At 42.8% G+C, this 22,319-nt stretch overlaps 1 protein-coding gene across 2 annotated transcripts in view; it reads left to right on the top strand.

The window, feature by feature from the left end:
- Window positions 1-22,319, top strand: part of EXT1 (exostosin glycosyltransferase 1) — a 272,386-nt gene that overhangs the window by 228,123 nt on the left and 21,944 nt on the right. For both annotated transcript variants that reach the window (XM_036264005.1, XM_036264006.1), the window contains exons 2-5: window positions 7,217-7,310; window positions 9,068-9,175; window positions 13,787-13,906; window positions 21,094-21,226. In XM_036264005.1, coding sequence (XP_036119898.1) covers window positions 7,217-7,310; window positions 9,068-9,175; window positions 13,787-13,906; window positions 21,094-21,226 — 455 coding nt within the window. The remainder of the gene's footprint in view (window positions 1-7,216; window positions 7,311-9,067; window positions 9,176-13,786; window positions 13,907-21,093; window positions 21,227-22,319) is intronic.

Genomic DNA, 22,319 nt, shown 5'->3' with positions numbered 1-22,319 from the left:
ATGGGATTGTGTGTGAGTGTGTGAGTGTGTGTGTGAGTGTGTGAGTGTGTGTGTGTGTGTGTGGAGTCAGTGCCTTCCATGGGGGGCCTCACACCCTCAGCCAGAGCCCACCACATGCTACCACTCTGCTTTCACTATATTGAAATAGATTTTCAATGGACCTAAAAGGGAGATGATTTGTGTGGAAAGCCACGTGTGGCGGGGCAAATAGAAACACCTGTCCCTGACTGTCACCGGGCCTCACTTCTGCGGTGGACACCCTGGGCTGTCCAGCCTCGTTCTGAGGAGCATCACAAAGAAATGAATTCCTAATTCTGGGCATGACTGGGTGCCCGGAGGTGGGGGCAGCAGGCAGTGCTCAGAGGCAAAGCATGGCCTGTGCGAGGAACCGCACCACCTCCAAACAGTGAGCGACACCCGCCGGGGCGCCGCGTGGCCTGAGACTGCAGCCCGCCTGCTCAGCCACGCCCAGCACCACGCGTGGGTATGGCTCCTGCACACCCAGCAGCAGAACACGCGATGGCGCGTTCATGTGTGGAAAGGTGTGTGAGCAGATGGCGTGAAGGGACTGAGGCTCCGTGGGTCTGGTGGATTCCCAAGACCACAAGGGCCTGTACTGCTCCACAGGCCGCTGCAAGGCAGCGAAGAGATAGTACGGTGGCCAGCTGGAGCCATTCTCTTGTTAAAATAGTGGCTCCCACAGTTTCTCAGTCCAAAGCTGAGAGTGGAGCCAATTTCATATTATTACGTGTCATGGACTTTCGAGTTTCCTGAAAAATAATGGAAATTTTAAGTGTTAAATCTCTAAAGGCCAAGAAAGAATCTGAGGCAACATGGTTAGTAAATAACAGAGCCCATCTTGGATTGACCTCCCATGTGCACGGGGCGGAGTTGGAGTAAGTCAGAAGGTCCTTTAAAGTGTGTTGCTAGTACTTGGAACTAGGTGAACTGCTTAGGATGTCACTACGTAAGAAATGTTATTTTCAGACACTGCATCCGTGTAGGTTGACCAAGGAAGTAGCGTGATGTAGTAGAAAGCAAAGACCCTGCAGAATCTGAGAGCCTGGAGTTGGAGCCCAGCTGGCTTCATAGCTGTGAACTACCTTGGCAGGGTCGCTGGAATCCTGTGGATTCCCACGGGCACCTTGTCATTCTTCTGCTTGAGTCCTTCGTGACTCATGACCACCCACACAGAACCATGTCTGAGCTCCAGGAGATACCACACAGAGTCTTCCCCGTGGCAGACCTCCAGTATCAGCAGCCTCATCCCGCTCTCCTCCGGCCTCACCCCTCCCAGACTAGGTGGTGCCTTTGTTCTTGCCATCTCTGCCCTCAGAAATGCCCATCACCTCCTCTTAGCCTGTTGCCAGCTGAGTCTTGTTCCTCCTTTCATACTTGGCTCAGAGTCTCCCTTCCTGCAGGAGAAATCCCTGCTTGTCACTCTCCCCGCCAAAGCCAGGTGGTGGCCGTTGTTTTTCCTCCCTGCATAGCCCCCACCTCATGCCCCCATCATACCATTTTGCTCACATAACAGTCACCGTTTGGTAACACATCTGCCTTGTCACTGGTTCCTTGGATGGAACCTGACACATGGTCGGCATTCAACTAATGTTGGTCGAATGAATGAGAAAAAAGCACAAAGGAAACGCGGGAGGATTTCATTTGATTTCCCTTATCCCGATGCATTTTGTGGAACGAAGCAGTCATGCATTGTTTTTGTTTTCTTTCCTTTTTTTCATAAGGGATGTGATTCAAACCTGGGTGTAAGCAAAGAAGGTTAAGCTCTTATGAGGATGGGAGCTGGAGGGAGCAGATTAGCTGTAGATGTCAAGTTTCTTTATAAATAAATACTTGAGACAAACTAAGAATATCGTGAGGAGACTAGAATTGTGTGACTACAGAGGTGGGAGGCTGGATCACTTGCTTCTTCCGTCCTCTTTGATTAGCAAACTACAGCTCCCATGCCAATGTGCGTGCTACAGAGGAGTTGTGGGAACCACGGGGGGACCTGTGGGCACACTGTGCCGCCAGCATCCTTGTCTATGTAGCTTTGATAATAAAGCAAAATCCGTTCAGTTAGAAGCTGCTGTTCCATTGTGATTCACAGTTTCTGGTTTCAGTTTATTTTAAAGGTTCTGCTCCACATTTCTTCTTGGCTCTGTCTTTGGGGCTCTGTTCTTCTTTTATTTTTATTATTACTGGCTTTAAAAATGTATTTATTCCTCTGATCCTGACACAATAACTTGTGATTGCCTTGTGTATTACCATTTACACTGCATGGATATGATCTTATTTGATCTTTACAACTTGGAAGCTCAGAGACGTTAACAGTTTGCACAGGATCACGTAGAAAGTGGTAGATACAGAACCCAACTTCTCACCCAGGTCTTCTAACTTCATTTTGGCTGTGTTTTCCATTATGTTCTATTTCCTCCCTTCAGCCGTCATGATAATGGCTACCATAGATGGATTGCTTATAATGAGCCCAGGCTTTACTTAAAATGTATCATTTAATCCTCACAATATTGAGTATTATTCACATTTTGCCAGCCTGGAAACTAAGATTTAGACACATAAGTTTTCCAAGATCACTCAGCTTGAAAATAGCAAAGCTGAAATTAGAACCCAGGTTTGGCTGTCTCTAAAGCTGCTTAACCACTAAGCTTTTAATTACTAAGCTCTTAACTACCATGCCAGTGGTTCTCAAAACTTAGGGCGCATCATAATTACCTGGAGGGCTCATTAGTACACAGGACTCCGGGCCTCTCCCCCAGCGTTTCTGAATCAGCAGGCCTGGGCGAGGCTAAGAAGGGACCTCTCTGGCCAGTTCCCAGATGATGCTCCTGGTGGGGAGAATGCACTTTGAGAACCCTGTGCTCTGCCACACTACCCACCCTGCCCTCCTCCAGTCGCGCTGAGTTACTGCCAGCAGAAATGTGTTTCATGTGGAGGGGAAGGACTTTAATTATGCTTTATTATGTGGCCCGTTTTAAATGGGGTGTATCCCATATATTATCCAATCCAACTTTAAGGAGGAAATTATTATGGCCGTGGGGTGGTACTGGGTTTCAGGGTTAAATTCAGGGTCATGCCATTTTTATTGCATTTTTCTTTGCAAGTCATTTATGAAAACTGTTCTATCTGTGTCATCACTTCTACAGTGGGGAACTTCATGCCCATCTGAAAAGGGTAGCAAACTCATTTATTAATTAAAGCTGAGAGTTTTCTCAGATTAATTGCCTCCTTCATGTACTTATCTTCTTACTTAGGATATCTCTTGCTTTTAAGAAGTTTATGATTTTGATATGATTTGCATTTCTAAACTTAAGTAATATTGGGGAAAATTCGTCCTTTGAAAAGGATTGCCCCTCTCGCTTGGCCTGTTATCTCCTCATTTTTCTCCCCAGGTCCCTCCTACTGGTAGCCAGGTAGCCACTAATCTGTTCCTCACCCCTAGAACTGGGTTAGTTCATGAATGCTGTATAAATGGAATAATACAGTATATATCTTTTTGAGATTGGCTTTTTTACTTAGCATGATTTCCTTGAGCTGGATGTGTATATCAATGGTTCATTTTGTTTTATTGCTGAGACATATTCTAGGCTATAGCTGTACCACCGTTTTGTTGAATCATTTACCCATCGAAGGACATTTGGATGGTTTCCAGTTTGGGGCTATTAAGGATAAAACCGCTGTGAACATTCATGGACAAGTTTCTGCATGAAGATAAGTTTTATTTCTCCAGGATTCTGTGCAATTGCTGGGTCATGTGCTGAGCCCATTTTTAATTGTATAAGAAACTGACAAACTATTTTCCAATGTGGCTGTACCAGGTTACCTTCCCACCAGCAATTCATCAGAGCTTCAAGCTCTGAGGCCTCCTCAGCACCTGTTCTCAGCTGTGCTTTTGATCAGAGCCCTCCTGGTGGGTGTCAGGTGATCTCTGGTTGTAGTTTTGATTTGCATTTCCCTAATGACTAATAATGTTGAGTATCTTTTTCATGTGCTTATTAGTGCTTTGTATATTTTCTTTGGAACAATAGCTATTCAAATCCTTTGTTTTAAAATTGGATTGTCTTTTTATTGTTGAATTGAGAGAGTTCTTTATATATTCTTGCTAAATGCCCTTTCTCAGAGTTATGATTTGCAAATATTTTCTTCTTTCTCTGGGTCATTGTTTTCACTATCTTGATGAGTATTGGGAGAGAGAAGCCCAGTCTTCTTGATTGTACTCACCTGAGCTTCTGTAAGACAGAGCTGGTAGGGGTTGGTTAGGTCGTGGAGCAGGTCATGGCTCAGATGCCCTGGACACTAACTGTTCTTACCAAGATTTGGTAGATTCTCTTGAATGAATGTGTTTCCATTTGTCATTATGCCCTTAGGACAATTTCCAGAACCTTTAAATGCATTTGTAAAAATAATTTTTACCAGTTAAATTTGTTGGTTTGCTTGGGAGAGTGGCCACCGAGTTCCTTACCCTGACCATCTGGAAGACCAGCCTTCCACAGCCTACTTTGTAATGCACGTACCCCCAGATACACGTGAGGTTCTCATCAGCCTTTTCTGGTTGTGGGGTGATTCTTGGATAAGCTTAGCAGCTAGAGAAGGATCTTCTCTGCACAGCATTTGCGGGACTGGAACAGTGCCTGGAACGTAGTACGTTTTGGAAGAACGACTGAATAAGTGAATGAGTTGAAGCATCTCACAGGAGGGAGGTGTGGGGCATGTGAGAACATCAACAGGGAGAGGGGCCCGACCCACAGGAGGTTTTAGCGGGAGGACACCACACATGTCTGTGGCCCAACTAGAACCGCTGTCTGTCTCCCTTGAGGAACATCCTTGCTCCTTCATTTATACTCTAGTCGTCATTTACAGGCTCATTGTCACTGGCCCCAGGAGTTTGAGCATGGCTAGAAATCTGAAAATCACTGTTGGAAGTTATGCGTGTATCTGTTCTGTCTGTGTCTTGGTGTAGTTATGAACACCCGTGTTGAACATCCGTTATGTAAGCATGAGCGGACATCTGTTACGTGTATGCACACACATAAATGCAATAGTTGTGGCAAACCTTGGAGCAGTGAGATGCTCTCGGAGGACGTTCTTTTTTCTTCCCTGACAATCGTAACAGAGAAAAATGGATGTCAAACACTCTTGAGTCATCTAGCCCAGCTGGCTCAGGAGAAAACTGAGGCCCCAGAAGCTCATGGGTTGTGTTCATAATCGCACATCTACCTAGTGGGTTCCTGATGCCTGAGGAATACTCATCCCATATTGCCTCCTACCCCTTATGTGAAGGAACACAAGCTTCAAGCACCATGTAAGCCCTATCTGCTACATCAGCAAAGACTTACTCTCTACAACACTTAAAATCAGCACCCAGGTACCACTGAACTTTTCCTCTAACTTTTCTGCCTTTCTTCTCCCCCTACTCCTTCCCCAGAGTAAATTCTGCGCCTGGCAACTTTGAAACGTGTTACAATCCAGAACATTAATAGGGTTTTACATTTGTAGGAGCCTAATGCTGAGGGTGTAGGACCTTCATGCACGCCCCTCAGGGGTTTCTATTCTTGGCATTCATTAAACGTTGCTGTAGCCTCGAGTATATTTGACCTTCTTATACTGAAATATTGCAGTTTAAACTTGATGCATATATTTGTGTGTACGTGTGTACCCATTTTCCTCTTCTTCATCGATTAGGTAGAGCTTCGGATATTATCAACAGCTGAACTTGAACATGCTTGTCCATGTTTCCCCCTATATTTGGTGAGGAAAAAAAAGAGAAAAAAGCCATTATTGTCAGAATTTAATATTTTCCCTATTTGGCTAAATTTGAGCTCTCTTAAAACTCTTTTCTGCTTTGAAGTCTATTTTGCAGTTTAATTAATGCAGCAAGGGTTTTTATTTTACTCTCAATGGAGATCATCTTAATCCATTCACAGTGACCTTTTCTTGTGCAAATTAGTTCTACACGCTTGTTTAAGCAAATGGCCCTTTGCATGATGTCTCTTCTTAATGACGGGTTTATAATTGAAAATTGGCTTACTCCCGTACGCCTAGTTTGTATGGGAATATAAAAATAGATGTGGACTTTAAAAATATAAATTTATATATCAGGAACCCAAAAAGAGGAGGGAAGGATCCATTGCCTTCGGGCTATGATTAAATTAGACTATTAGAGTCAGAAAATGCTGGTGACATATGCTACTGTCAAAGTCACACCTGTCTGCGGAGCATTGGAAGCTCTTGAAAAATGAGAGTGATTTTGTCTTAGCTCTGAGAATCTGGGCCTTCATAGGACAGGAGTCATCTCTGGTGTCCCAAGTTTTCTTAAATTCGTAATGACCTTGAAACAGTGTGGTTAGGAATGTGTTTATGGACATCACTTCTGTATTGATAACCCTGAACAAAACGAAATGCTCCTTTATCTTTCTGCACTTTCCAAACCCGTGTGCCACAGGAGTATTCAAAACGTGCAGCACCTGACTATTTAGTCAGGGGCACTGACCTCTTTTCCCTGAGACTGTCAAGTAAAAAAATGACAACAGCCAACACAACACTAGCTGTCCGGTGTGAATGAATCAAAAGTGTACCTATTTTTTGTCAGATCAGCAAAAACCTAGAATACATGTTTTGGTGTGCTGCAGAATTTTAATTAATTAAGTTACGTGTGCCGTGAGAAGCAAGAGGTTGAAAATCGCTGGTCTAGGGTAACAATGTTCTGGGTTAAATGTAGGAACTCCAGCTTGCAGAAGAAAATGAATGTTGTTCTGAGCTTGTGATGGAGGTTTTTGAGTAGGTTTTAATAGCATGGTTTTATGGGGTGAGGAACAAGAAAAGTCTTAGTTTGGTGAATGACATGGAATTAAGAAAGAAAAAGTTAGCAGTGACTTCTTTTAAGCTTATGGGGACATTTCATCAGGACTCAAATTTCTGATTTTGTAAGCAAAGGCTGAATAAGCCAAATTGTTACCGGGACCATCAGACTTGTCCTTAATTTGCTAAAAAAAAATCCCTAATAGCTTTGTCCAACATGAAGGTAGGTCCCTGCTTGTTCTCCATGCAACAGTCCCCATGACCCCATGGAAAGGGAGACCTGCCCGGGTGGTGTAGCTGCAAGTTGTTCTGGGAATGTCATGCGGGTCGCCTCCATGGGTGTTCATTCATCCCTCGATTCCTACGGGTCCTCGTTGGCTGATTGCTCCTCCTCTCCTTCTAGGTATGATTATCGGGAAATGCTGCACAATGCCACTTTCTGTCTGGTTCCTCGTGGTCGCAGGCTCGGGTCCTTCAGGTTCCTGGAGGCTCTGCAGGTAAGAGACCCTGAACCGTCCCCAGAACTGGGCTGAGGAATGAAGGCCGACTAGGTAGGTTGAACCTTAGCACTTCTAAGATCTAAACAGAATATGTGATTTGCCCTGAACACCTGAAATCTGTTTTCCTGAGAAAATCCGCAGCGTTTTTCTCAAGCAGGGGGCAGGACGAGGATTGACCTGCCTTTGGACATGAGAAGATCAGTGGTTTCACCACCGGGAGGATGGGTTCTTCGGGGACAAGACTGCAAGCGGAGGACAGCTCTGATTCTGCGGGCAGCCTCGTGGGGCTCCGCGCAGGGACCCCGCTCTTTCCCGGGAAGCCAGGCTCAACAGCAATGGAATGCCTTGTTTGTGGTAGTCCCCAAAAGCAAATTGCCTGTTTGTCCCCCCTCAGTCTTTGCTCAGGTCCTCTGGATTGCGACAACTATGCCCAGGGGGAGGAGGGATGCTACTCACGTGGCCCAGCGTTTCTGAGGCTCTGCCGTTCCTAGCTGCAGCTCCAGACTGTGTGGTCTCTGCTCAGGAACCTCACTCTGCAGACACCTCCCTCTTGTTGAGACTTGTCCACATGCCCCACCCGGAAGGTGCAGCCAGCCTTCCTCGACCTGGGGAACGCGGGCTCTCAGCCTCCTCCCCCACTCCTGCCCCCTTGCTGCCGAGTCATCTCCTGTGCTCCACATTCTGTCAGTGCTTCTTAGCTTCCGTCATTCTGTCCTGTCCTCCAGCAGCAGAGCTTCCTGCTCTCGAACGACTTCTCCAGTGCACCGTGTTCTGCGCCACACAGGGGCGCCACTGTTCTTGTAGCCCCGCGGGATGTTAGTGGAGCCCCTTGAGCCCCGGTGGGGATTGTGAATCCTTTGGAACCAGAATTTTTTTTTTTTTTTTAATCCTCATCCGAGGACATTTTTCCATTTTTTGTTCAGATAGAGCGGGAGGGAGAGAGAGGGAGAGAGAGAGAGAGAGAAACATTGATGTGAAGGGACACATCGAGTGGCTGCCACCCACACGACCAACCAGGGCCGGGGACAAACTGCAACCGAGGTACGTGCCCTTAGCAGGAACCGAACCCGGGTCTCTGTACCGCAGGCCGATGCTCCAACCGCTGAGCCAAACCAGCCAGGGCTGGAACCAGAATTTTGTCATTAGCCCAGTGATTTTTGGCTGGTAGATCACTGGGCAGGGAGTAAATTGGTACAGCCGTGGTTAGGATCCCTCTACCCCGAAGGGAACAGAGTTCTGGTTCAGATATTTGCAGAACAAGGGACAGGTGAGCAACCCTGTGCTGGTTACGTCCCCTCAATGCTGTGTCAGGGAGCCGAGCCCCATTCTTCTCTGTGTTGCTCGTGGCATTCGGGGGAACCACTAGCAAGCTGACTGGCAGTCCCGCTGACAGACTGCTTCTGTTCAAGGGTGGCTCTATGCTGAGATTCCGTTGGTGAAGGATTTTGTTACACCTTTGCCAATGAGGCCAGTCATGTCCGAGGAAATAAGGTCAGCCACACCACGTACTAGAACAGAAATGGGGCTTTACCCTTCTAGGGCAAGACTTGCCAATTTTCAAATCTTGGCTGGATACATAGGCCTTCCTGTGACTTGACACATCAGGAAAGCTTACTTTGCTCCAGCCACAGTGATCCAGGGTTCGTGCAGTGTAAGAAGTGCCAGTAATTGAATTTGTACTGACTTCGCCCCCTGATTGGAACGGTTCCTGCTGTTGCCCTCCTCACGCTCACGAAGTCCCCTTCCTTGCGCAGGCTGCCTGTGTCCCTGTGATGCTCAGCAATGGATGGGAGTTGCCATTCTCTGAAGTGATTAATTGGAACCAAGCTGCCGTCATAGGCGATGAAAGATTGTTATTACAGGTAAGGGGAGGGCTGTGGCCTTCAGCAGATCAGTGGGTTGTTGCTGCCCCCCGTCCAAACGTTCAGAGAAGATGAATCCAAAAGGTCAGCTCCATAAAAGAAATTTTATCGGGAGAAAATGGCCTGTGTCATGGCGAATATGAAGTCGTTTAATATGACACTGTGCGCATTTCAACACAGACTCTGCCCAGGCCCAGGTCCAAGGAATGTGTTAGAAAAAGGAGAAGTTACAGGTAATGGATGTGAGCTTTGATGGTGAGGAGAGGTGTGTATCCGCCCCCTTCTAGATCCAGAATTTTTAGAAATGATCTAAGAGGGGGCTTGGACCGTTCTACTGCGTTCTGTTCCTGTCCCCTCTTTCTGAATTTGCCCTCAGACGGATTTTCAGAAAGAGAGAGGTCTCTAGGGTTGATTCTTATAATTAGTATCATCATTGCTCAAATGATTCACCCTGGGTACCTGAGTGAGTGTTATCTTTAAGATATCTATCTAGTTGAAAGAGGAGCCTCTAATAAAAATGTTGGGTTTTTTTTAAGTGTTTTTTTTTTAATGTATTTTTGGCTATTTAGATTTTTTTTAATTTTATTTTATTGTGGTAAGAACCTGTACTTTGAAGCCTCTCTTAATAAATTTTGACGTGTACAGTTGACTACAGGTACAATGTTGTACTCCGGTCCCTAGGGCTTCTTCATCCTGCTTAACTGAGTCTTTACACCCACAAATTAGTAACTCCCCATTCCCCTCCCCCAGCTCCTAGCAACCAGGAGTCTACTCTTTGATTCTATGAGTTTGACTCTTTTAGATACCTCATCGAAGCAGACTCATGCAACATTTGCCTTTCTGTTACTGGTTTATTTTACTTAGCATAATGTCCTCAAGGTTCATCAATGTTGTCCTATGTTGCAGAATTAAGACTTAATATTGTTTAAATGCCCATATTACCTAAAGCAATCTACAGATTCAATGTAATCCCTTTCAAAATCCCAGTGGCATCTTTTACAGAAATAGAAAAATATTCCTAAAATTTGTATGTAACCACAAAAGACTACGGATAGCCTAATCAATCTTGAGAAAGAAGAACAAAGCTGGAGGCATCATACTTCCTGGGTTTAAAATATATTGCAAAGCTACAGACATCAAAACAGTGTAATACTGGCATAAAGACAGACACACCCATCAGTGGAATGGAATACAGAGCCAGAAATAACTCCACATAAATACAGTGGACAAATCTTTGACATGGGTGTCTAATAAAAGTTTGAACTTCTCAAGAGCTGCCTGGGGGGGAGACACAATACTCACAGAGAAGTCCAAGGACAACAATAGTTGGTCACTAAGGATTTCTCTATAGCCCCTTTGGGTGGTAGGTAATATTTAAGTTCTACATAAATTGCTATGCTCCTTTCTTTAAAATTACAGAATATTTTAACACTTTCCTTTTGTGGCATTCTTTGCTTTATCTTAAACCACCACAGATATTTGCAGAATGACTTTTTTTTAAAAATATCCTTGCATTTTTGATATCCAGAAAATGGAGTTTCTAACTCTGTCATTGATCCTGCTTTGGTGCTGCCAGTCAGTCTGCTAGCTGGCTGGTGAGGTGAGGTGGTACTCTCACTAAAGTGGCAGGTGACATATCTGCAAGTGAGGAGGCTGTGGATTAGGAGAGCCAAGCTAAACCCAGCTCCCAAAGCATTCCTTCTGCGTGGTCCTTGGTGATGGGAGTGGCCCCTGGGACCTCCAGAACGAAAGAGGCATTCGTGGTCCAGCCGGGAGTGAGCTGGTGTGTGCCTAAAACATTTACTCATGAAAGGCCAACTGAATGTGACCAACATGGCTCTTTGTCATGTTGCCTTTTTCCTTTTGTGGTTTTGAAAAATAATGCACGTTCATTAAAGGAAATTTGGGAAACGAAGGGAATAAAAAACATGAGACCTAATTTCTCCATTTGCATGCCCACGTTCCCATGAACCTGATGTGAATAAGTTGGAAGTTTATCTTTGACATGGAGAGTATTGATACTTCATTGGGGTTGTTCATTTTCTACCATTTCACCAAAATTGATGCGTATTTCACGTTCTGAAACAGCCCTTCGGCTTGACCCTGAAGATTGTGTTGTTCATTCCACGCCCACCCAGACTTGCTGATATTTTCATGTACGTCTGTCTTTGCACGGCTGTCTCCCTATTGAGCAGCGACTGCACGGTCGCTGACAGTGGTTTTAAAGAGCTGGCAACCAGCCCAAGTGTCTGCTCCGGGAAATGTTTTTGTTATGTTACAATTTTTCATTTCCTGTTTGCGAACAGCTTGGATGTTTTTATTTGCATATGCTCTCATCATCATGTCACCAAGAGAGCTCCACGTGTCGTTTCTATATCTATTTTGGTAAATCCCATGAGTTTGGTTACCGTACATGACCTTTTATGAAGACTTTAGTTCTGCGGCTTCCAAAACAATCTGGCCCAATGGGAATTTATCACTTTTCCATACTTGCCTCTCAGAGCAAGCAGATGAATAACCAATAGCCAAATGCCATTGTGACTTAGAACTTGGTCTTTTCAGTTGGAATTATCTTCCAGAACACTTTGCAGGCTGCGGTCAGACAAACAAATGGGGTATATTTCAGTTGATGTAGGAGCATCAGGATGTGGCTTAAAGAAGAGGGGAAAGTATTGGTAGGTTAACCCGTGATCTTCCCTTCCTTCCATCATCAACACAGCCTGACCAGTTTTCTGGAGACCACAGAACAAGAGCTCTCGGCATGTTCCTAATGGACTGGGTCCTCATGACCCTTATGAAAACAGTGAAGTCAGTCTTGACATTTAGAAGAGAGTGTGATTATGAAAATTGAGCAGGATAATTTGTTTTTTTCAGGTCTTTGGGAATCTAGGTAATTTCTCAGTGAGTAAATAAAAATAAATTTACTTTAACTTGCCAAGGATTCATGAGATGAATGGTTTTTCTACCTTCTCCAGGGGTATTTTACTTCCGTTTCTCCTGGAGCTCCGTTTCTAGGCTCACGTTTGCCTGTCAGTTTCTCCTTCACCTGTTGCCTCCATGCTTCTTCAGCAACGGGAACCCAGATACACACTTCGGGGCACAGATTTGCTGTCTGCTTGCCGACGTGGCCGAGACAGCTCGTCCTTCTGTTCTTATTATGAAGCATGTTTTACTGCTCCTCTTAAAAGCGATGCTACTACCGTCCCCTCCAGTGGCAATTCAGATGTAGTCTTAGTCATAGTGCCATGGGTGACTTATTAAAGCAGCAAACAGAGCATTCCCGCCTCAGCCCGGGCCCGGGGCCTGTCTGATTAGTTCCACATTAGGGAGGCAAGCATGCAGAAAGAGGTGACACAAAAGGGCACTTCCTAGTCACACGGAACTGCCTTGAAAGGTAGAGAATCCATAAATGAGAGAGACCTTAAACTCAGTGAAGATGGGAAGCAAGGCCAGGAGACTCGCCAGAAACCCAGGAAGTATACTTCAGAGCCCCATACCATGCAAGTTCACGTGTGACACTGAGCAGCTGGTCCAGCTTTGAATAGCATCACCCTGTGTCAGTAATGATCGCATCAGTAGTCATTCTTGCTGTGTTAATTAAGCTTCCCAGGTTCTGGGCACTGTGCTAAGCGCTTACACGATCCTTGTTACAACATTATGATGTTAGTACTATATCCCCATTTTTTAAATGAGGAAATGGAATCTTTGAGAGATCAAGTAACTTGTCCAAGGAAGCACAGCTAGTAACTGGTGGAGACAGGAACCCCACCTTGGTTCGTCTAACGCTTGTGTCTCTGTGCTTAACCATTAGCTCCACTGCTGGTAAACAATATGATATCCCTTTGGTGGCTTCAGATGGTCATGTTCAAATCAGGTCTTGTGTCTTAAATAGCTGCTCTGTACAAGCCCCTCTCCTGCCTTAAGATGTGTAGCAATCTGGACAGGACATCGATCCCTCCTTTATAGCTGTGTGGTGTGGTAGAGAGCAGTGATGACTGGACATACACAAGGTTGGAAAGATTGTGTTAGATTAGGGTAAGTGCTGGAGCCATAAAACAGAGGTCTGGAAAGCAAAAGCGCTCAGGGTGAGGTAGAAGGTGTGTGCACATGGAATCGACTAACCCCAGCCTCAGATTCACTGGAGAGGCTCAGAGACATTCCCTAAAAAGCGCTTAGGTAGATCATTTGTGGTCCCTGGCATGGCATGTCCTGCAAGCGCTTGGGGATAATGTCTTTCCCCAAGGCCTGTAGCTCCTTCTCTGTAAAATGTGGTTGCCCATGTGCGAGGTCACGGATCTGTGGGACATAGAGGAGAAAACAGCACTGGCTGCTGTAGGAACATCCCAAGCAGCTGATAACCTGCTTCGGAATCTTAGAGGTGAACTGTCACTTTCCTTCATTCAAGGTCATTTTTAAAGCTGATGCCCAATAGCGCTGTTTTCTACCTGACACCTCTTAAGGGCATTTTAACCTAGAGGTTGGTAATTTTTAGTAGATCAGTATGCTGGAAGCTGAATGCTGTAAAGAACAAAAGCCCAAGTGGGTTATTCGATCCAATGGCATCTCATTGTTTTCCACTTACAGTTATTATGTGTTCACCTTGTGTTACAGATCCCTTCTACAATCAGGTCTATTCATCAGGATAAAATCCTAGCACTTAGACAGCAGACACAATTCTTGTGGGAGGCTTATTTTTCTTCAGTTGAGAAGATTGTATTAACTACACTAGAGGTAAGTGGGACCACTTGGCTCTCGGACGAATAATGGTCCTTTATCCGCTGCTCTTGGCCTTCTGTATTGCTGTCGGTGATGTGTAATTGGTCAAATGGGGCAAAACCGAATTTTCTGTGCTTGGGTATGACAGTTAACTCTTTGTGTTCCTGCTCTGCCATGCCCAAGCCAATAACCCTGATCCTGTCAAACTCAGGGGAAGACTGGCAAGCGGAGAATTATACCCCTGACACGGAGATCAGCTGTGTCTTGCCTCATTTCAGGGATATGTGGCTAATGACTATCCGCCTGTCACTCATCCTTAGTGGCATCCTTTCAGGACCCAGTTCTATAGCCCTTTCAGAAAACACACAGTGACCAAGCAGGGGAATCTACCGTTCTAAAAATGTGACTCATTTACTGCCACCATAGTCCAGTGGCACGGGGCAGAGCCCAACTGATTCTCGAGACATAAACAACCCAACCCGCATCGATGTTGCAAAGACATGTTGAGAAAACAATCAGGATTCCACCTGTCTGGTTCAGAAAGTGTTAAACTTGGTGAACTCAGAAAATCGTGTCGGCAGATGGGTGCCTGTCTTCAAGTTGCCTTTTTTAAGGCAGGAGGAAGAAAGGAAAGGGAGGCGTGGAGATGATTAAAACCTGTGGAAGCAGAGCAGCTAGTGATGGCCGCAGGCTACAGCCAAGTAGCACAAAATGCTAAGAACAGATTTAGGAAACTGCACACCCAGGAGCCACAGGCTTGTTGTAAGGAAGGCAGCGGCGCCCTGGCGAGGCACAGCATGGGGGTGATTCTGCGGCGTCTGCCTAACGAGTGGGGGCATTTGTGGCCTCAGCTTTGGAGTATTTACTTTGCAAAAGTGACGACTGCCCCGAAAGCAGTACTTTGGAGCACACACTAAGAAGGCCGAGTAATACCAGGAAAACTGACGTCACTCTGCTTTCCCACGTGAATTTCTTGCCGCCCTTGGTGTCAGAGTCTGTGCTGGTCCTGCCCCAGGCACAGCGGGGCACTTACTTACTACCCAGCCCAGCCTAGGCTCCTGCTCTCACCGGGAGCAGGCTCTAGACAGAGTCCTCTCAGGAACGATTCTGTCCTGAAACTAGGGAAAGGGCTGTTTAGGACCCAGGCTCACCCATGAAGGGGACAGGGTCAGAACAGCCTCAAAAGACTTTCTTATCGCAAGCAAACTGCTCCTGTACCTCCAAAAGCTCTCCCTTCAGGGAACATTGATTGGGTCTTCTGTTCATAGCAGCGGATTTGAATATGGAATATTCTTTTCTCTGATCCTGTACTCCATACAAAACCCTTCCTAGGAATAAGGAAAGTTGAATATCATTTTTGTCTTTTCCCTTTTGGAATAAGTGTGTGTGTGTGTGTGTGTGTGAGAGAGAGAGAGAGAGAGAGAGAGAGCGCGCGCAAAGAAATGCATGCTTATTTTAGAAAATAATGGAAAATGCTTAAATCATAAAAATAAAATAACCTTCCCAGGCAAAATCACTACTGACGTATACACATATTAAACACATTTATTAGTTTTACTATGCAAATTTATAAAGATGTTGTCATTTTTAATTTAAAAAGGAGTCTTTCTGTTATTTTTTTCAGCTTACTGAATTGTTAATATTTTTATCTTATTAGATTATTCTGTAATTTTAATGACTGTATAATACTCCATTCAGGGTATCACTTGATTTCTTTAACGAATCCTCAGGTTTAAGATATTACAGTTGTTTTTGGCTTTTTATTATTATATACATCATATAAAAAAAGCAAATAGCCTTAGCTCAAAATTCCTGGGCAGGTTCAAGATTACTTTCTTAAGACAAATTCCCTGAATTCAGAGACCTGGTTCAAAGAATATGCTGAATGTGAAGATTTATAATGTGAATTGTCAATTTTTCTGTAATAGAATTGAACTAATTTATGCTCCCTCCAACTTATATGAAAGGACCTATTTTGATCTTTAGTTTTTTTCCCACTTTTATCAATAGTGGGCATTATGTCTTTGAAAATGATGTCACTATTTTCCTAATTTATATTTCTTAGATGAGATTTTTCATATAGTTCTTGCTCAGGAAACTCACAAAGAAAGAAAAAGGGCCACAGGGTTGTCCCACTTTTTCTCATTAATTTTTAAGAGCTCATTATATTAAAAATATTAACCCTTTAACTCTTTTGTTGCAGATATCTTTTCCCAATTCCTGGTACACCTTCCAGTTTTGTTTATGATTAGTCAGTTATTTAATCTGTGACTTTTCCATTTCCTATGGTTAGAAAGAACTTTCAACCATAATTCTGTTTATACATGCATGCATACGTACTCACTTACGTTTTTCTAATACTTTCCATGGTTAAGCTTTTACATTTAGCTACTTACTTCAACTTATTTTCATATATGATCTGCATTGAAAATCTAACTTTTTTTGGACAGATTGTTGTGTAGTTGCCCAATATATTTTGTTGGCATTTTCACATGCCACTTTTGTGCATCTTTGGGTCTGTTTCTAGCCTGTGAATTTTGCCCTATTAGTTGTCCATTCTAATACACCCAGACCACATGTTCTCATTGTTTTCACTCTGTATGCCATCCTTTGGTGTGAACCTGTGTTTATTTAACCAATCTGCTATTATTGACTATTAGTGTTGTTTCTAATTATTTACTTATTCTTTATAAATAGAGATATAGATCCTTCATTTAATCAATGACTTTCTACATGTATTTTAGACTACATCTCTATTGCTTTAGTATGAGTCTAGGCATTTCTAAGGTCATGATATGTATTGTCAAATTACTCTTTGATCTAGACTCTCACGGGCTGTCTGGGGAGACCCTCCCTTACTGCTTGTCAGCCTTAAGGCGCATAATTAACACACACACACACACACACACACACACCTTCACTAATTTGCCAGATGAAAGATGGTATCTCATTAATTACATTTATTTTGAGTATGGTTTATTGCCTAAATCTGGTCTCTTGCCTGTTAAGTTAGCAGTGCTCAATTATCCTGTAATAACAGTTAGATATGTGATATTCATCAGAATAGGAATTTATGTGAAGCTGTTTTCATCTCTGTCCCTGGAAAATGCTTTCTTCCCCTTGGATTTAAGCCATATCATTCTTTGGTGACACAGTTGTTTTGAAAATACTCCGAACAGTATACTTCATTCAAATTTATAGCAACTGTCAAATCTCTTTCTATAGATTGTATCAATTTGACCTCTTAGCTGGATTGTGTGAGTGTTACCATTCAGTTTCCCTTTTTAATTCAGGACTCAGATCACCAAGGATCCAAGGTAAATAGAAAAGCAGAGAAACTGGCATCCACATACACAAATAAACAAAGCCAATATATTTGTAAGAGTGATTTAAGTAATGCATATGAAAAATGCCCACTTGGCTTTCAACCTAGTTAATTTAAGTCATTTGGTCCTTGTGGGAGCTGCTAAGGTCTGAGGATAATTCAGTTGCCCGTAGACAGTGGAGATTTGAGGATCCCTGGTTTCACGTTGTTCTGCACCCAGACTCTTTCTTCCTTGCCTGCTGGGTTCGAGACCATGAGAAGGGGATTACTTAGGTTTGGAGGTCATGAGCCTTGGAGTTGTTGTAGTACTTAGACACAGTTGAAAACAGGACACCTCATTCTCCTCTCCAATGCCACGGTCAAGTTGTTGGTACGTTCCATTGTGCTACACTCTGTCATATTTGGGATTCAGCTGGTATAGTATTTCCCGTGTGACTGAAGTTTCCTTATTATGCATCTTGGAATTAAGGAGCTATTTAATAAGAGCTAAGCTTTTTAGAGCTTAGTTTTGTGTGTGTGCAAAGTGACAAGTAATGACGGAGACAGTAATAAAATACTGTCCAGACAGTGTTCCTTCCTGGATTTCATTCTTTGCCAGAATACTGCACAGCAGTCACCTGGTGGAGCTCAGTGAGAACCAGGGCGAGTAAAAGAAAAGTGCATGAGGTTATAATAATATATGAAAACAGCTCATAGTAGCTCGGAAAGCACATTTCTTGTGGAGTTTTATGAAGTCTTCATTCTCCATTTTTCTCTTCAGTTATCTAACCAGGCACATTTGAACCACAGTTTTGCTGATGCTATTGCATAATGAAATTTTAAAATCAATGAGATAATGGAAACAGAAGATTGCTTTGGCTTGGAGTGAGGTGACATATGGTGGCACTGTGTGTATTGGGTAACATTGCATTGGTCAAAAGACAAAGTCAGGGCCACATGGAATGATTGTAACCTGTAGTCAGCAGTCCATTATTTTTTTAAATGGCACAGAAAAAAGAAAAATAAGGAGTCTTCCCTTTGAATTCGCATTAATAGGAAATATTATTCTTATTGAGGTGCCATTTGGGACTATAATGAAAAAAATATTCTGTGTGTGTGTGTGTGTGTGTGAGTGTTGATTTTCTTTATGGCAAAATAGTGTCAACCCTCTAGACGTGTTGTCTTCTTTCACAGTAGAAGTGGCCCTTGGAGCCCTGAAAGGAACCTGGGAGCTGTCCCATGAAGCTGCAGGGACAATGGGACATTAGGAGAGGGACAGAAAGCCTTTCTGTTTGGTGAAATGAGATCTACATTCTTTTAAACTTTTGAGAAGGAAAGTCGATATAAATAAACCTTTTGGAAAGACGTGGCAATAATATGAATAGCCTTAAAAGTGTTCCTACCCCATGACAAAGTCTTAAAGAATCAATCCTAAATGTGGAAAAATTTAAGTTGTAAATGTGTTCATTGCTTTGCATAGAAAAAACCGCACTGTTGTTGGTCATTTAGAAGAAATAAACCGTGAATACTATTAGTAATATGGAAAGGTATCTATAACATATAATATCAATGATATTATAGCTATGTAAAAATGGAAAAATCTATGCCTAGAAAATGAACACAGGAATGAGATTTGTTGTTATTGTTGTTAATCCTCAGCCGAGAATATTGTTCCATTGAATTTTAGAGAGAGTGTAAGGGAGGGAGGGAGAGGGGGAGAGAGAGAGAGAGAAACATTGATGCAAGAGAGACACATTGATTGGTTGCCTCTTGCACCACCCTGATGGGGCTGGGGATTGAACCTGTAACCCAGGTATGTGCCCTTGACTGGGAATCAAACCCGAAACCCTTTGGTCCATGGAGCAACACTAACCACGGAGCTAAACTGGCCGGGGCAGGAATGAGATATTTTATTAATGGTAAAAAAAATAAAAAATAAAGTTTTAAGTGTTAAAACGTACGCAGCTCTTCCTGACTATTCTGAGAGGTTGCTATAATTTCTGTGATGTTTTATTGTTCTGTTATAAATGAGGAAAGTGAGACATAAAGGTGGCCCACGGTTCAAGTGAACATTTGCTACTGCTTGCATGCCTTCGCTATCTTCCACCAAGAGCCATTTGAAGAGAGTATAATATACTTATTGGTATTTCAGAAGTACTATAGCATATTGTATCCTTGAATTGAAAGATAATGTTATAATACTCAACCAAAAAAAAAGTCTATGACCATGAGAAGCATACCACCTGAAGATCTGAAGTGAGTGGTGATCCATCTTGTGACATCTCCGAGTCTCATGTCATTTATATGTAGGTCAGATTTATGATGCTCTCTGTTCTCAGTTTACTCTGTGTGTTGATATCCACACTTGTTTAAGTGACCACATGCTAGAAGGTACATAAATTTGGAAAGCAAAAATGGGAGAAATGAAAAACTATAAAAGAAACTAAATAGACCATGGATTTGGGGACATAATAAAAAATAAAAATCTGGAATAAATACTGTACAAAGTGCAAATTGCTAGCTATGTAAAAACCCTCACAACCATGACATTTTCTCATAATTAATGCCTAGACAACAGCATTTTAACGTATCTCTGCGTAACCATAAAGAGTAAACATTAACATTTTAGCTAGATTCCTGAGATCTCCACCATCCTAGAAAGCTCTTCCCAGCCATGTAAAATTAACAATCTTGATCTGAGGGAAGGGAGAAAATGCAGAAGTCATTGAACTAAGATATTTGAGTTCTTCTAAATTTCCTCTTTGCTCCCTTTTTTTTCTTTCTCATTAAGAAACATAAACACGATAAGGTTTGAAAAGATAAATGTAGCTCACCTTTATTACTTGTCCAGTCACCCTGTGGGATGAGACGACAGTGTTAATAACCTTAGCAATAATAAAACTTCATTTAACATGGTCTGTACTTAAAAAGCACATTGCCTTAAATACGGAGCTGGAAAATAATGATTTAGGTTTGAAATCTCTTGAGATGTATGGCAGGCTTTTCTTTCTTTCTTTTTTGTTTTGTTTTCTAAGTAGAAAAAAAAAAAAAAAAACATTGCTGGAAACATGAAATTCTGTATCAAGTTAATTATTTGCTAAATCATTTCTTAATGAGTGGTCGGTATAATTACAAGAGCTTGAGAGTCATGGAGAGAAATTTGACAAATGATCCAGGATGGGAGAACGCTTGACGCTAAGTGTGGAATTTAATGATCTGCAAGGTCCTGAAGTCCAGAGAAACTAATGAACTAGCTTGGCTATTATTAGTCTTCATATGCCATGGCCCTTGTCTTATTATGTAGGATGTTTTAAATAATTATTAACTCACTACTCTTCGAAGTGAAATATAGGAAAACTTTAGCTAACCAATACCCCAAGGTCCAACATGGTTGATTTTGAAAGGAAAATGAAATATGACAAGCAAATAAATCTGCCTCCTGAATTAAAGTCACAGAGCGAAACCTCCCCAGCTTCCAGAACGTGTCATACCTTCCCTGTGATTTTAGCTCTGTCTTCACATGGTCTATGTTAGCATCTCCGTGCACTGGAACAAATGTTCTGCTGTGGACACTGACCCACTGCTAGGTGCTCAGCCATCAAGGAAACTGTTGCACACACTGGGTTTTGAAGTGAGCATGGACTCCTTCTAGAAAGACAAGACCGGATTTGTGGTTAAACTGCAGTTCAGTTAGGAAATGTGATCAGCTCTGATGCATCTGCTCTCTCTCTTTCCATTGCTCTGTCCCTCTTTGTGTTTTAGACACTTTTATCAGTGTGGGGGGGGGGGGGGCGGAGTCACCACGTTGAGTGTCTTCCTCCCTGCAGTGGGCTTGAGCAAGGTCCTCATCAGAGACCGTCAGGTCTCATCCTCACCGTGTGCTGTGTTTGTTCTCTAGATTATTCAGGACAGAATATTCAAGCACATATCACGTAACAGTTTAATATGGAACAAACATCCTGGAGGATTGTTCGTCCTGCCGCAGTATTCATCTTACCTGGGAGATTTTCCTTACTACTATGCTAATTTAGGTAAGTGGGTTTCTTCCAGGGGCGACCCTCCGGTAGCCTCCTGATGTCCAGAATTTAGCCCCTTGATTTTTCTGTCCTACAGCGGGGTCTTCCTAGAAGCCTGCGTTGGAGATTGTGATCGAGCCCTGTCATAAATGGTGTATCGAGGGTCAAGGTCAAGAATGATCAATCCTGCAGAGCAGTACAAAATGAAAAATAAAATTTAAAAAAAAAAACACTTTTTGTATCTGAGCAGCTATACTTTATATTTAGTAGAGTCATTTCTTTTTGAGAAGTGGGTTTCCCAAATTGTGGATCATTTTGAATATGACAAGGGGTTGGCTATAATTTTAAGTCTCTATAAAATGGAGCTAGATCTCACCTTAATATTTGTTCACAAGCCCAACTTCTCTGTCTCATATCAAGGAGAAACTGAATTAATAAAGGGAAAGAAGAAATATTTAAGAATATAGGGTGTCCCCAAAATATGTGTATACAACTTTGAATAATTATAAAGTCAGTGTTTATTAAAATACATTTCATTTTCAAAATGTAATAGAATCTACAGACACCCTGTATTCAATTTTTTGGATACTCTGTATATGACAAGGGAGAAATGTATCACTCATTCAACATTTATTATGCTCTTCTTATGTGCTACCTTTGTGCAATGCCAGGTGATAGAAATAAAAAGTCAAATGAGATATAGTCTCCACTCTCAAGTAGCTTTTAGTTTAATATTGATGGGGTAAAAGGAAATGGGAGGAGGAGCAAAGGTCTACAAAATATCACTGCTGTTGCCATGGATAAATGTGTATTTGCATTCCCAGCTGCTCTAGTGTTAGTAGCATCTTGGACATTTCCCATCATGCACAGTCCCACACTTGAGAAGCCCCGGGATAGGAAAGCATCTTTCAGGTTGATGGGGCAAAATGACTCAGCATCTTTACCCAGTGTTGATACTCTGTAATAACTACCTCGCCCTTTTTTGAGTTGTACATATTTAGCTGCTAAGAAGAAACTTACACAGATGCATGGCCTGAGGTATCAACCAGTGAGTGACAAAGAACCCCTTAGTCCAAAGCAAACATGTTATAGAGACCGTATCAAAATC

Source organism: Molossus molossus, unplaced genomic scaffold (assembly GCF_014108415.1).
Source record: "Molossus molossus isolate mMolMol1 unplaced genomic scaffold, mMolMol1.p scaffold_m16_p_16, whole genome shotgun sequence".
Classification (NCBI taxonomy): Eukaryota; Metazoa; Chordata; class Mammalia; order Chiroptera; family Molossidae; genus Molossus; species Molossus molossus.
Note: the sequence above shows the minus strand (reverse complement) of the source record. Positions and strands in the feature narration are given on the sequence as shown.